The 16,374-nt window shown below is 40.2% G+C and overlaps 1 protein-coding gene across 4 annotated transcripts in view; it reads right to left on the reverse strand.

Annotated features, from left to right (window-relative positions):
• dlgap1b (discs, large homolog-associated protein 1b) overlaps positions 1-16,374 on the reverse strand; it is a 150,949-nt gene that overhangs the window by 32,945 nt on the left and 101,630 nt on the right. For 3 of the 4 annotated variants that reach the window (XM_084102777.1, XM_084102778.1, XM_084102780.1), the window contains 3 exons: positions 13,913-14,127; positions 10,274-10,454; positions 5,847-6,093 (listed from right to left, as the gene is read on the reverse strand). In XM_084102777.1, coding sequence (XP_083958903.1) covers positions 5,847-6,093; positions 10,274-10,454; positions 13,913-14,127 — 643 coding nt within the window. The remainder of the gene's footprint in view (positions 1-5,846; positions 6,094-10,273; positions 10,455-13,912; positions 14,128-16,374) is intronic. The other variant, XM_084102779.1, reaches the window with a different exon arrangement.

Genomic DNA, 16,374 nt, shown 5'->3' on the forward strand with positions numbered 1-16,374 from the left:
CTCCTCTATCACATCGCAGCCGGTGGAGCCCCATTGAGCGCGCTGGTCTCTCTGTAATGGACCAACCAGACGTTCCATTCGGGGCCTCTCCAGGGGACAGGATGCCGATTGCAGCATCGGAGGGTGAGCTGACCTCTGGAAATTATGACTCTGCTGCGTTATCTCCCTCTGGGAGTGTAACATTGCCTGAGCCAGATCCAGTAACATCAGCTATGATGAATCGGGCCGCCGAGGCTGTCGGGATCGACTGGAATCTTCCACCGTGTCACGAAAAGTCTCAGTTGGATGATTGGTATCTCGGGACGGGCCGCGCTGGTTCTCAGCTCGCCGCCCCAGTGCCTTTCCTTCCCGAAGTGCATGGAGAGCTTACCAGGTTGTAGATGGCACCTTTCTCTGCCAGAAGCTGCCTGAATAAGTTTTTCCCCCCTCGCTACCCTTGACGGAGGAGTGGTGAAGGGTTGTGAGGCTGTCCCTCCAATGGAGCGGTCTGGCGCAACACAGGTGCACCTGTGTCTGGCGGCCGCTGCTTTTTGGATGCGGCCCCTCGTTTCCCCCCTAAGGCCTGTGAGCTCTCGCCCGTTCCGACGGGCAGAGCTTACAAAGCCTGTGGGCAAGCCGCCTCCTCTTGCGTGCCATGGCGCTGCTTCAGGTCTATCAGGCCAGGCACTCATGGACATGCACGAGGGTAGTCCAGGCCGTGCGCTCATAGGTGAGCTCCGCACTGCATCTGACCTCGCCCTCCGGGGCATGAGTGTCGTGACATGCATGATCGGTCTGACGATGTCCACGTTAGTGGTCCAGGAGCGCCATCGTTGGCTCAGCCTGGTTCTATGGTGGATGCGGACAAGGTTCGGTTCCTGGTCTCCCCAATTTCCCAGGTTGGGCTGGTCGGCGATGCGGTGGAGAACTGCGCCCAGCAGTTTTCTGCCGCCCAAGCGCAGGCGGAGGCCATCCGGCACATCCTGCCCCGGCGGCTGCCCCGCTCTAGGCGCTGTCAAGCCAGGTGGCAAGCAACAGTGAAAGCGTTCCTGAGCGGGCCGCTCAGGGATAGAATAAGGTGCTTGGAGTGGGTCATCCACTCCCTCCCCGCGGATGAGGGCCGGGTGGAGACTTTGTGTGTGTGTCTGTTCCACCGCTGGCTCCCCCCCCGCTGGTACTCACACTTCAAAGAAAGAGCAATTCCTTTGTTCCTGGGTCCCAAGAGGGCAAGTCTGATGGTGTGCGACCCTGTAAAGCCTTGCACCCCTCAGCCCCCTCTTGTTCGCCAGCTGTGCACCCCGGTCTGAATGTGTGCCCAAGGTTCCTACCTCTCCTATGGGACCAGGTGGTGAGCCTGCAAGCGCTGCCCCGGAGGAGGCAGACCCAGCCCTGGCTTTTCTCTGTCCGCCCGCCTCAGTGCGGTTATACGTGATCAGAATGCAAAGCCTAGACCTTAGACCAGCTCTATCTGTTATGGAAACAAGCAGAAGGGAAGGCTGTTTCCAAGCAGAGGTTGGCCCACTTCAAAGTGGTTGCCTTCGTCTTGGTGAGAAGTCCCAAGATGCACGTGCCCACCTGGGCGGTGAGCTCCTCCTAAGTGAGAGTACTGCTCCCTCCTAGACGTTGGCATACAGTGCCTCGCTGAACAGATGTTGAATAGAGTCGGGGGCTGGGCGACACCTATACACATTCGCTAGAGAACTAGCATGTGTCGAACTGTTGCTTCCCGTGGGCTCCCTTCACATGAAGCCAGATTTGACTGTAAGCACAGTTCGAAGTGTCGGCTTGCTGCGCCATTCCCCTCCTATGGACTGGATACATGCGCAATTTTTGCTCCAGTTGAGTTCCCTCTTAAACTGAACCCTGTTGAGTTCCTCCATATCCCTCAGCATCGGACGTGGCAGAGCGTCCGAAGCCAGGCCTATCACTCGTATGCACTGGTGGAACCTGTGTTAGGCTGGGTCCATATGTTGTGATCCTACGGCGATCCCATATGTGTATTATTCCACGGTACGGCTCCCTGCGGTGACCCCGTGCCTTCCCTCTCTGCCGTTACTGTTGGTTGATCCTCCCCTCTGTTATAGGCTGGAATTATCCCAGTGATATTCCATATGTTGTACTGCCCGGTCATCCGCCCAGTCCATATGTGTATCCCCCACATGTTACCTCCCTTCGGGCAGGATGTGGTTTCCGCAGCGTCCCTTTCTTCCTTGTCAGGGTACGCTTTCCCAGTGGTCCTGTGGAACAGCAGTCGACATCCCTGGCCTAAGCCTCGCCCTTCTCCATCCCTTCTCTGCGGGGGGACTTAAGGCTTTTACCCAGGCACTGGAAGGTGGCAGTTCTAGTGGCGTTTTCCAGGGTTAAAGATCCCATTCAGTCGACATCGACTACGTCTGACGTTCTCGACTGAAAGGGAACGTTCTGGTTGCGTATGCAACCCACCGTTCCCTGAAGGAGGGAACAGAGGACGTAGTCCCTTTGCCACTATAGCTGGACCACCGCTGACGCCGAGTTACGCTCGGCTCCTCAGCGAAAAACAGATGGTGTATGCATCCGCTTCCGTATTTATACCCATCTCGCGGGGCGGAGCGCGTGATGCAATTCACGTTGCCATTGCACGCATTGGCTCGTTCAAGCATGCTCGAAGAAGATAGGCTCCCTAGCGTGATCCCATTCAGTCGACGTCGACTACGTCCTCCGTTCCCTCCATCAGGGAACAGTGTGTTGCATATGCAACCAGGACGTTTACATGACACCGTTTTCAACTAAAAACGCATTGCAACGGCCATTCATTTACATGCCAACAGCATTTTGGGGGCCTGAAAACGCAAACTTTTGAAAATGAGATTCAAAGTGCAGTGAAACCGATACTGTTATTGAATTCACGTAAACTACAAAAACGAGAATTTGTGAAAACAAAGACATGCACGTATTGTATTGTATTGTACATGTATTTTGTGTTCAGTGGAAAACTATTAATAATGAATATATAACTTTTAGTGACAAATAAAAGAAACAAAGAATTGTGTGTTGTATACATAATTATTCTTAAAGCAATGTAAAAAAAAGAAAGAAGAAGAAGCAAAAGCTTTAACAAGACTTGGTATTATTTCAAAAGTTTGGGGTCAGTAATTTTTTTTGAAAATAAATGAATGCTTTTATTCAGCAAGGATACATTAAGTGTATCAAAATTAACAGTAAAGACTTTTACATTAATACATATAATTATAGGTTTCAAAAAAACTATTAAGCAGCATAAGCATTTTCTCAATGATTTCTGAAGGATCATGTGACACTGAAGATGTCATCTTCATGGCTGCTGAAAATTCAGCTTTGCATCACAGGAATAAATTACATTTTACAATATATTTATATATATAAATAGAAAACAGTTATTTATAAATTTGTAATAATATTTCAGAATATTACTGTTTTATTTTGATCAAATAAATGCAGCTGTGGTGAGCAAAAGATTCTTCTTTCAAAAACATTCCATAGAATGCAAAAAATCGGTAACACTTCATTTTCAGGTGACGTAGTTACACGCTACTACATGTACTTACTATAGTAATAACAGTAAATTATGTATAATTACAAGTAACCAACCCTAAACCAAACCCTAACCGTAACTCTATAGTAAGTACATGTAGTTAATTAATTACTCAGTACTTATTTGAGTAAGTACAATGTAACTGTATCACCTTAAAATGAAGTGTAACCAAAAATTCTGTCCCAAAACTTCTGTAAGGTAGTATACTCTATAGTGTGTTAATGTAAACAATGGAAATATTATTGGTTGGTTGTTAAAGGAGAAGTTCACTTTCAAAAAAACTTTTGCTGATAATTTACTCACCCCCATGTCATCCAAGATGTCCATGTCTTTCTTTCTTCAGTCGCAAAGAAATTAAGGTTTTTGATGAAAACATTCCAGGATTTCCCCCCATGTAATGGATTCTATTGGGACCCAAACGGTAGAAGGTCCAAATGACAGTTTCAGTGCAGCTTCAAAGGGCTTTAAACGATACCAGACGGTGAATAAGGGTCTTATCTAGCGAAACGATCGGTCATTTCCAAAATAAATAAAAAAGTTTAAGTTTTATAAGCACAAACGCTCGCCTTGCTCTGTTCTGTGATGCGCGTTGAAGACGTCACGTAATACGCAATTACGTTGAAAAGGTCACGCTTGACGTGTTTACAAATGTGCGGAAGGAGGACCATATACACATTTTCAAATGTATTTGTGTCAGTTTATCGTTTAAAATGCCCATTCGTGTGCGTATCCTGGGTGTTTTAATATTAAAAAGCCAAAAAGAACATTTTCTTCAGGACAGAAATTTTTCAAGCGTGACCTTTTCAACGTAATTGCGTATTACGTGACATCACGAACGCGCATCACAGAACAGAGCAAGGCGAACATTTGTGCTTATAAAACTTAAACTTTTTTATTTATTTTGGAAATGACCGATCGTTTCGCTAGATAAGACCCTTATTCATCGTCTGGTATCGTTTAAAGCCCTTTGAAGCTGCACTTAAACTGTCATTTGGACCTTCTACCGTTTGGGTCCCAATAGAATCCATTACATGGGGGGAAATCCTGGAATGTTTTCATCAAAAACCTTAATTTCTTTGCGACTGAAGAAAGAAAGACATGGACATCTTGGATGACATGGGGGTGAGTAAATTATCAGCAAAAGTTTTTTTGAAAGTGAACTTCTCCTTTAATAGTCCCAAGTGTCCCATTTTTTAGGACTATAACCCAGAAACTACATGACATAAAATGTCATGTCTGGAATTTTTATTTAATTGATTAACAATCTTCTTTAAGTGAATAATGGCCTGTAAAAGCAATGAAGTCTTACCTAATTCTGATTGACTTTTCTTTTTTTTTTATACCAGAGATTAAAGCTTGGCGAATAAGAGTTTTTAAAAAAGCACACACATGGGACACGGTTGATAATGGATGTGATAATCCCCAAATCTCATCTCCATCCATTATGTTCCTGTCCGTTTCCTCTCTCTCATTCTAATTTGTCTCAACAGCTCTTTCGCTTTTTCTCCGGCTTTCCTTCGTCCTACTTGTCTGTAAATGTTTTTAATTAGCTGACTACCACCCCGATGACAGTGTGACGAGGAGAAAGAATGAGACTCTCTAATCGCTGTAATTAAACAACACGCTGCACAAGAGAGAAGGAGGAGAGAGACCTTGGCTCTCTCTATTCATACAGATGAAGTGACAGAGAGAGTGAAGGATGGATAGAAGATAAAAATGGAAGGGAGGGAAGTGGCAAGATTGCACATTTTTCAATGATAGCAGGATGAATGCATGGAATTTCTTAAGTCATTTAAAATGTTATATAGAACAGCTTCAGTAAAACAATATATATTTATTCATATACTTTATTTGAAGTTATTATGGGTCAATGATAAATATGGATTTTCAAAAACTAATGTAAAAAATCTTTAAATATCTAGATTAAAATGCATGTGTTGAGTTCTAGGAAATCTTCATTCTTTATGTGTAATCATTTAAAAAATAAATTAACATAATTTTGGGAAAAAGTTTTCACACTTCAGGTTATGAACACAGGGCCATTCCAACTATGGATAAACAACAACAAAAAATTTAATATATTTTCCATACACCTTTAATACATGTAAGTGTAAACTTCTCGCCAGTCAAAGCCACAGTCACTTTAAAGAAAAGAAAAAAAAGGTTGGACAAACAGACCCCTTTCAAATATTACTAAGATTTTAAAAAGAAAATATTATGCCAAACTATTCGTATTTTTACGATTAAAAAAATCAGGTTGTTAGACTAGACCACTAATAAAACTTCAGTAATAATAGTTGTTTTAATGTGCTTGTACCTGTACTGCTCTGGATGGTTCTAACAGTAGTAGTGGTTCGAGGTGGAACGATGGCCTGAAGTGCCGCTCTCTCCTCCTCTTCCTCCTGCGAGCAGCCCTTTTCGATGGCCCGCACGTAACTGTGGCTCCTCATGCGGAAGCACCCGGACCCCGGCAGATCCAGAGCATCCAGGGCCTGGGACTCCATCTCACTGAACACACTCTCACACACGGCCTCGATCTGCCCGTTCACTTCCACCTCGCTCACCTGCAGGGGGAGACAACGCGTCACCACATGCTGTCACATAACTCCTTCACCCTTCTGTCATGGGATCCATAGCAGCATATAGTATATATTAGAAATTGTAGATCATAGTATATAGTATATATTAGAAATTGTAGATCGCACCTAGATTACCATGTAGGTATGAACATTGTGAAATATGGAACAAAATAACTGAAGATTAAATTAACCCAGGGTTGAAATGAAATTGGGTTAACAATTTGAAGTTTCTCCGGTGAAAAAAAAAATGCTACAGGTAAGTATACTTGCAGCCAGACTACTTTAGTATACTTCAAGTGTGTTAATGATTAGTTAACTTGAAGTGCGCTATTTTGAAACAACTAATTTTGTACTATGTATATTTTAGTTGTAATTAAATTGTAGTAAAGCATAACTTCAAGTGTATTCTTTTGTGTGCTAAATTGGAACAACTTCTTAGTATACTTTAAGTATGTGCCTGTGTAGGGACTAATTACATGCTTGATTAGTGATTTTAAAGTGTATTTTATTTGTGTTACAAGTACATTACAAATTCATTGCGAGTGTCATCGAAACAAACAATCAATATACCATAAGTGTATTATATTTGAGTAAAAATATGCTCAGTGCTTATTGCTCAATGTGCTCAATGCTCATGCTAATGTCCTTTAAATACTACAAATTGCACACTCTTCAATAACAAATGCACATCAATAAACAAATAATACTTAGCTATACTTTGTAAGTATACAAATATTTGTACAATACTATTGTATACTATAATGTATTTTGAAAGTATACTTTCAATGCATTTTTACAATGATCACTTCCAGCACACAGTTAAAAAATATACCTAAAATATATTTTTAATAAAGTGCAAATAAATAAAACAGAATTTTCACTTCAAGTATTTTTTTCTAAAATATATTTTTTCACATTTCAGGGTGCTTTGCTTTGAGAACATATCAGTGTTTTAAGTTTTGGAAAATGTCTTTTATTTTCAGAAATATGTTTTTAAATTTCAAGCATACATTTTTACAAAATGCAAAAGCAAGAAAGTAAATCACAAAGAATAAAAAACCTAAGTGTATTAGTGTGTTTAAGACAAATCTTTGCTGTCATTTTGTTTAGACCTTAACCCTCTGGTGCTGTAACAGGCATTTTGGACCAAATATTTTTTTTGATTATTTTATTTTTTTCAGAAATTTTTTAGAATGTTTTACCTCATCGGAATGGTACAAAACCTGGTAAAGGTTTTAGTACTTGCTGTGTGAACACACACAAAAATCAAAAAGTTTAAATGGTCCGGGAAAAAATGACCACATTTGGAAATTAATGGGAGACGAATTTCATCAACGTTTGGTACTGCGCACAAACAAATTCTTACTGAAAGCTCATTTTTTGAAATGTCAACTTCAAATTTGGAACGCAGCTTGTTTGGCTTTGATTTTCTCACAGTTTTAGAGTAAAACGTGTTTTGGAAAATATATATTTCGTATAAAAAAAGTGTGCATTTTTCATAACTTTTGTCATGTTCACTTTTTTAAACTTTTCACTTCAGCAATAATCTGCCAAGTGTCTTCTTTCAAAAGAGACCAAACTCAGTCTGTGGTCCAAAGCATTAAAGATTTCTAACCACTTAAATAGGAAATTTAATTTTCAGGTCCTTGCTCAAAAAGTGAATAAATGGATTATAACTACTGCATAAATATAATTTAGTACCATAAAATCCCCTCAAAATACAGAATATTAAATAAAAAATATGATCAAATTAAAATATAGTACAATCATTTCAATAAAATAGAAAGAAAAAAAACAATCATGCGAACAATACCAGAGGGTTAACATATTGACTTCTAATCAACTTAATTACTTTTCAGCCTGAAATGTCATGAAACCTTAAATACCGAAATGGGTAAACGTCACAGAAGGAAATTAGTAATAGGTTGATTATTGATGTAAAATCAATTGCTTGGGGGGAAATGTTTGAATTGGGAATTCTGAGCTGTCATTTATCATGTAGGGTAATTTTAACCCTCTAATAGCCATGCTGTATCTTCAATGATAAGGGTTAAACACACTAATACAGATAACATACCAGAAAAAAAGAGTGCAGAGGGGAGGAAATCTGTACAAGTGAAAGCAATATCAGCAGTGTAAGAGATGACAGTAAGGAGAAGTGCGATTTACACAGAAACTTATCAGAGGAAAAGGTCTTGTTGAGGTTCAAATGGAATTGGAAACAGGTTGTTTGGAGCATTCTATGACTGGAGGACTAATAGTGAGTTGTGATTGGAGGAAAGGACAGCAGAGTGTTTGTCATTGGTGGAAGGAAGCTACAGACAGGCAATAAGGTCTGCTAATCATCTAGTAAGCAATAAACTCCCCCAAAAACATCACAGAAATACACCTACACACAACACATGTATGTACACACATACAGCGTAAACACATGTCTGCATGCCCACACACACATTCAGTATACACATGAGGCACCAATGAATGATGTTTTTTTTTTTTCGAGCTGACTGAGCTTTTTGTCACTGAAATGATTGATATATCCTCTGGGAGCAGAAAAGACACACATCCACACGCACGCCTGAGGGCAGTGTCTTTTTTCACGGGTGGTAGGAACAGATCTCTAAAAGGTTAGGGCTGTTGTCTGTCTGAGTGAGCTTTCAGGCTCTGAACACTCACCTTAAAATTGTATCGGTTGTAAACGCTGCCCGTCACCTTATCCCAGGGCTACAGAAGCTAATCTTGAAAACTCACCTTGAAAATCTCTTAGCTACACATGCTAACACGGAAGAACACCACTTAAAATTGCTTACAAAGCTTTACCGACATCAACTCACCTTTAAAATGGCCTTTGAGTATTTAAACTAACAGTGAACATGACAGCTCAATCTCCACACAATGCTAATATTTTGTTGCTAGTTTATTCTCCTCCAGGTTCTTCTCCAGGCATACTGTACTACATTTCACTTTGAATTATTTTTCTAGTATGTACTTGGTGGTGAATTTTGCCCCAGTATTGGGACAAAAACTGCCATAAAATTGGGTCTTGACAGTGACACCACAAATCCATTTGTTGCATATTGATTAGCTGATATCAAAATTGCATACTATACTAAGTAGGTACTACATTTGATGAAGAACATACTTCATTAATTGTTAAATAGGCATGTTCTATAGTATGAATGTGTATGTGTATGAATGTGTATAGCATGAATGAAATTCGGACATACTACATTCTTAATACTACATTATCATGCGTCCTGTGGTGTCAATTGTCTTGCTTCTCTACCATTCACAAATCCTCTCCCGTGGCCTCATGGGATAGTAAATTCGGGTACATTTTGCCTACTATTTATGAATGCTATGAATTCAGACATAGGCTACTACTCTTTTTCACATACTGCCTAAGTAGTAGGGAAGTATGCATATTTGAATACAGGGATCATGTCTGAAAATCTCTGTAAGCATGACCAATAGCTTGACCGATATGGTAATGATGACACAAAAACATTAGTTTTAGTTACAGATGACATTGTAGAAATACTCTATATGCAGTTAGCCATGATTAATTTATTCAGTGCATGATTACAAGAGGGTAATATAGATAAAGTGAGTAGTTTTTTCAGCTGTTCATGTAATCTCAAAATGGCAAAGATGAATTTTCCTTATGCGAGTATCTGTGTTCATGCACACAATAAGGTTTGACTGTACGCATTCGCTAATGTTTGCGTTAAATCTGAAGTATACTTTGGTCTTTAGCCTCATGGACATCTGAAAAAGTATGCCAACTTGGGCCTCTTTAACACAGTATTCACAACATGCTATGATTCTTGATGCTCTAATCCTAATCTTCCATACTATATATATAGCATTGATAGTATGCGATTTAGGATTCTGAATAATGGATGGATGAAGAGATGATAAGGTATTCCATGAGATGATTCATGGATTAAACAAAAATTGATTGCTTGAGCAAAAACATTATTTAATTTTTTTCTTTCCTGTTTTTCCTCCCCTCTGCAAACCTTGAAGAGGCCACGTTGATGAAGGTTCTGGTTGGAAATCACCTTTAGGATCTAATCCAGGAACCAGTTGCTCTTTCCAACTGGTTTAAGATAAGTATCTTAATGGCGATTTCCACCACAGAACGAGGGGGGCGATGACAAACCTGGCTGATGGTGCTCATGGCCCTCATGTAGCTCTCGTTTCGGGAGCGAAATTTGGGCGAGGCCAGGAGACCGGCCGGGTCCAGACTGTCCAAACTTCGGTTGATTGAAACCTCACTCACCGCTCGCAGGTAACTGTGACTCCGGATCTGCAACTTGGGGGAATGGGAATCCGTACTGATCCTGCAAACAGAAAGAGAGCGTGAACAGGTGTACAAGTATTTAATGAAGGGTGAGAATGAAATGAGAGGTGAGATTACTCTAGTAACTCATGTTCCTGTGTTTTCCTCCAACCCAGATCTCATACTCATTAATGCTGACCTAAAAACAACTCTACTTTGTTATGCGTGTAAGTGTGTGTTAGTGTATTCTTCATATAGCTGAGACCAATGTAAACATGAACTCCTCACAATAGCATTCAACTGTTTTTGTTTACGTGAAGATGGGCGATCGGGTCCTTGGAATATGAACACAGAAATGCATTAAAACATGAATGCACACAAACATGCATTCAATCCCTCCAGGTCGAGTCAATCTTAATTATGGATGCGGCTCTTAAAATAGTATGCAGTTACAGAAAGTAAAAACACACATTAGTCATTCTTCACTGGAGTGAGGAATGAGGAGGGAGAGAGAGAGAGAGTAAAAGAGAAACAAAGAGGAGGATGCAGGAAAGGTACAAGAATAGATTTAGAGGAAGAGATGACAGTGGATGAAATCAATTACAGCAGCAAATAATGAAAAAACACAAAATAGTACAAGCTCACTGTGTACGGTGAGGAGGGAAGGATATATTTTGACATTGTGGAGAAAAATAGGACAAAGTTAATGTGTTATCATTAAATGCTATTATTTTCAGGATTTTTCCTCAGGTTTTTCACATCGTAAGTTTTTTTAATGTAGATAAATAATTTATACACATTTAAACTATTATTTTTAATAAACTATTATATATTTTATGAACATTATTCAATCCAAAACATTACAGCTCATTTTTAATATAAATAATCATAATAATCTTTTTTAATGTTCGTTTTTGGTTAAAGTTTAGTTTGTTGCATTTTTGCACATCATTTTGTGTCTTGATAAAGATTTGGCAAAAAAAAAAAAAATGTCATAAAACGTAGAAATGACTCATGGCTTCAATGCAAGTCTGGAATTGTTTTGAAGAAATAAAGGAAATATCTGTCTATAATGAGCACAGGCCTCAAGGGATTGCATATTCATTATATAACGCAGCATTTTCTTTTCTTTTCTTGGTGTATATATGGAGTAGTTTAATCACACATTTGCATGAGTGTGTATGTCTACTCTATTACTGTGTGTGTGAATGGAAAGTGTGCTTACGTGGATATAGGTTTATAAATCTCCCCTTTTTTTTTTGATTATGTTTTATTTTTCAGTTTCAAGTATGTGTGTGTATGGGAGAATGTATATGTGTGTTTGAATGTGTGTGTCCATGTTTGAGTTCAAGGCACAATGCTCTGATTATAAATATTCAATGTTGCGGCACTTTCTGTCAAGCAGAAATAGATAAAGAGCCCATCACAGGGTCCCTATGCGGTGTTCACTGTTCCTACACACTGAGGAGGGAGTATCTGAAGAGATTCAGTTGGAACACCATCACTTGAGTTATGCAGGAGTATATTTAGGAGTCTAATGACACATAATTGAGTAAATTAAATATATAGTATGAGTAATGTTTCAATATATAAACGTATATACTACATGTCACAGGTATTCTAAGTTTTTGTGTTCTATTGTGTCTAAGGACTATCATGTTGACATTATTCATGGACTTTAAGGGTACGTTTACATGACAACGATATGCTTAAAACGGAGAAGTTTTTCCTTTGAGTTTTCAGCTTACAGACGACACCATTATCAAACCAATCCCCATTCACACGAATCCGCGAAAAACGACTAAATACGCTGTATTCTACTGCCAGGCAATTGGATGGCGATGAAACACAATAGATTGAACACGTAATACGCATGTGCATGACATCATTGTCTTCAGAGATTCGCGTTTTTGTCGCTTACACGGAGACCGTTTTCAAAAAGCACCCAAAACGGCGTTGTCGTGTAAAGGAACTGCCAAAACACATTCAAAATTTTACGTTTTTAGTTGAAACTGTGTAGAGTAAACAGCCTCTTAGTTTGCATTCTCACTCTTCCTGTGTTTTCCTTCTCTTCTTTTAAAAAAAAATCCGTTTCTTTGGTTTCTGATTGTTGCACACCTGTGTCTCATTATGGGCATTGACTTCTGTGTATTTAATTTCTTATGATCTTTCTACTCATTAGCCCTGATTTGAAATCACCCCTATACCCTCATTCAATATTTCCTACATTACTCCACTAATATAGTCCACTTGAAGGAGTGAATGAAAACGAGGGAGTGAATTCGGACACGGAGTGCGCCGGAAGGGCTGCCGCTTTTGCAAAGTTTGTGCTTGCTGTTTAATAATAATTTGAAACTTAGCAAACTGGCACCTCCAGTAGTAATGAAAAGATTTATCTTGAACTCTGTCATGGAAACTAGCATGTATAAACCTTAATTAAACAATTTAATAATCAATTAAAAAGGAATTTATACCTGTAGCCACATTGGACAAGCGGTTTGGAAAATGGATGGATGGATGATTTAACTGCGATTTGCTGCTAGAGAAACATTTCTTATTATTATTAATGTTGAAAATTGTTGTGCTGCTTAATAGTTTTCCGGAAACCATTATAATTTTTTTTCTGGATTCTTTAATGAATGGAAAGATCAAAAGAAAAGCATTTATTTGTATCAATTTAAAGTGTCCTTGCTGAATAAATGTAGCCATTTCTTTAAAAAAATATACTTCATTTATTACACTGATCTGATGAGCATCTGCTGTTGTCACAGTGATAAGGCACGCATTATACGAATGCTGTGTTTGAAAAGTTTACACACAAAAGTGCACATTCACACACACAGAACCAAAAGTGTTGTGTTGATTCTCTTTATAATGCAAATCAGTTTGCTCTCACGAAGAAGTCTGTGGGATAAAAGTGACTCACCTCATTGTATATAGTCTAAGTAGGAAAAGTTGTCACTGTATAGTAATACACAACTATAATAGCAACATACATGTGAGGTGATAACATAAATAAGATAAATAGAACTCAATATCAGTTCCTACATTTAAAAAAGTACTATTTACAGATGATATAACGGTGTGCAACTACAAAAATGTCGGTAGGAACTTTAAAGGCGCAGGAAAATTCCCTTTGAAATGGCTTTGTTCTGTTGAATTTTTAATAAAGGGGAGAGTGAAAGGATTTCACTGTACTGAGGACATGGAGGGATTTTATATGAAATTGCAGTGAGTGAGTGTATGCGTTTGTGTGTGAACAGAGGTGGGGTTTAAGGACGAGACTACACCCTCTCTAGAGACACATCCCAACAGCACTTAGAGATGCGGAGTGGCTTGAGCGCCTGTAAAATAACATGTTTAAAATGACCCCAGAGAAATGAAGGCTCATTGAAATTGCAGACGGATCGGCGGGCCCACGCACCTGCACGCTTTTCGTACACACAGAGTACATGCATTTAATTTCCCATGTGATTTTGTGGCGGCAACATGCACAAGCTAATACTTTTCCAGACTCACTTGAGTGTGGTCATCTCGGTGAGGGAAGGCTGGGTGGCTTTCAGGTAACTGGCTCTCCGGGCCTGGACTTTGGGTGAAGGTTTGGGGCTGCAGTCCGAGTCTCCACTGTCCTCCTCTGCCATAGCCTTGATGTAGCTACCGCTCCTCATCCTCCTGCACGGGATCTCGTCATCCTGACCCACAGACGAGAAGCCACCCCACTCATCCTGAGGAACCTGCACAGACAGAGAGAAAGTTAGCTTCTCATAAACACATGAATTGCCTGTTACACTTAATAATGACTACAAGCAATAACGCATTTAATGATGTATTAAATAATAGATAATTAATTTGAATTAATATGATCAGTCAAACATTAACGAGAACATTCATTTATAAACAGTTGCAAATGGTGTTTTAATGATCAATATTTTTATATATAAACATGGTTACAGTGTTATTTTAGTATTATTTATATGCTACTGTAGAATTTTGAATTAGCTTTAATTTTTTATTTTCAGTTTTATTTTTTAGTTTAGTTTAAATAATAGTAATTTTGTTATGTCCTTTTGTCATAAAAAAAAATATATATATATATTTTAGTTTTAGTAAGTACTTCAACTTAAATTAATTTATTTCAGTTAGTTGCCAAGGGAATATTTCTAATTTATGTTTAAGCAGTTAAGTAGTGGTAACTTTCATAACTATTTTCATATTTGATAATTGTGCATATATCTCACTTATTTGGTATTATCAAATAATGATATATATATATATACACACACATATTATAAAAAACAAAAACTTTAAATGTTAGATGCGATTATTTGCAGTTAATCGATTTGACAGCACTAAATAAATTAATAATAAACAATTAATTAATAATAAATGTTCTGAAAACGCCTCAGTTACGACTGTAACCTTGGTTCCCTGAAGAGGGAACGAGACGCTGTGTCGATTGACGCTAAGGGACTGCTTCGCGTGATGACGTCTTGAAGCATATGTTAAATCAGTCCAATGGTGTGACGGAACGTCAGAGGCGGGTGACGTCATGAACCAGGAAACTATAAAGCCTGCCCAAAACAGAGCCGCGCTAGCTCCGTAAAAGTCTGAAGTAGTCGCTGACAGGCACATAGGAGATATGGTAAGGTGACGCAGCGTCTCGTTCCCTCTTCAGGGAACCGAGGTTACAGCCGTAACCAAGGTTTTCCCTTTCAAGGGAACTCGCGCTGCGTCGATTGATGCTAAGGGAACATCTATACCAACGCCACCATAGCGACAAGTGTCTGTCCAGTGTGAAATCGCGAGGAGCAGCACTAGGACGAGAGCACCTGGGACCCAGGTGTAGAGTCCAAGTTCAAAGAGTAGAACCTTACAAATGTGTGCGGTGAGGACCAACCTGCCACATCACAAACATCTTGGAGAGCAACTCCTGTTATAAGGACCTTGGAGGCTGCCATACTCCTAGTAGAATGGGAACGGATAGCCATAGGTGAAGGCTGTACGACCGATTCATAAGCAAGTGAGATAGCCTCAACCACCCACTTGCTCATTCTCTGCTTAGATGCAGGGGACCCTTTTTTAGGGGGCCAAAAACATATGAACAACTGTTCAGCTTTACGCAACAGGGCAGCTCTGTGGACATAGGCATCTAGCGCCCTGACTGGGTATAGCAGATTATTCTTTCCCTGGTCCGAGTTCTGGAAGGGAGGAGGACAAAAGGCCTGCAGCATGATAGATCTGGCCACATTAGTGGGGACCTTTGGAACATAACCTGGTCTAGGATGAAGGAATGCTTTAACCATGCCAGGTGCAAATTCCAAGCACGAGGGTGCAACCGACAGTGCTTGCAAATCTCCTATCCTTTTAAGAGACGTGATTGGGAGGAGGGTCAGGAACTTAGCCGGAACCTCCTCCAGTGGCTCGAAGGGAGCCAGGGAAAGGCCTTGAAGGATAATGGCCAGATACCCTGGTACAAGCTGCAGGCCTCAGCCTCAGAGTACTACACAGGAAACGAGATACCAGTGGATCTTTACCCAAAGACATTCCACCCAAACGAATGTGGAAAGCACCTATGGCCGCCACATAAACCTTCAAAGTGGACGGGGATAGACCTGCAGTGAACCGCTCCTGCAGGAACTCCAGCACTGTACCAACCTGGCAGTTAACTGGGTCCAACTGACGGTCACTACACCATGAAGTGAAAACTCTCCACTTCAAGGCATAAAGTTTCCTCATGGAGGGAGCTCTGAAATGTAGAATAGTCTCTACAACCTCAGTTGAGAGACCTGTCCCTATGAGCTGGGCCCCCTCAGAGGCCAAGCCTACAGGTTCCACAGTTCTGGACGGGAGTGAACAATTGAGTCTTCTGCTTGGAACAGAAGGTCCCTCCTGACGGGTAACTCCCCGTCGTGGAAAGACACTAGATCGGGGAACCATACTCGGCCCGGCCACCATGGGGCTATAAGAAGTAGGCAAACCTG

The sequence above is a fragment of the Abramis brama genome (assembly GCF_963993115.1).
Source record: "Abramis brama genome assembly, chromosome: 24".
NCBI classification, from domain to species: Eukaryota; Metazoa; Chordata; class Actinopteri; order Cypriniformes; family Leuciscidae; genus Abramis; species Abramis brama.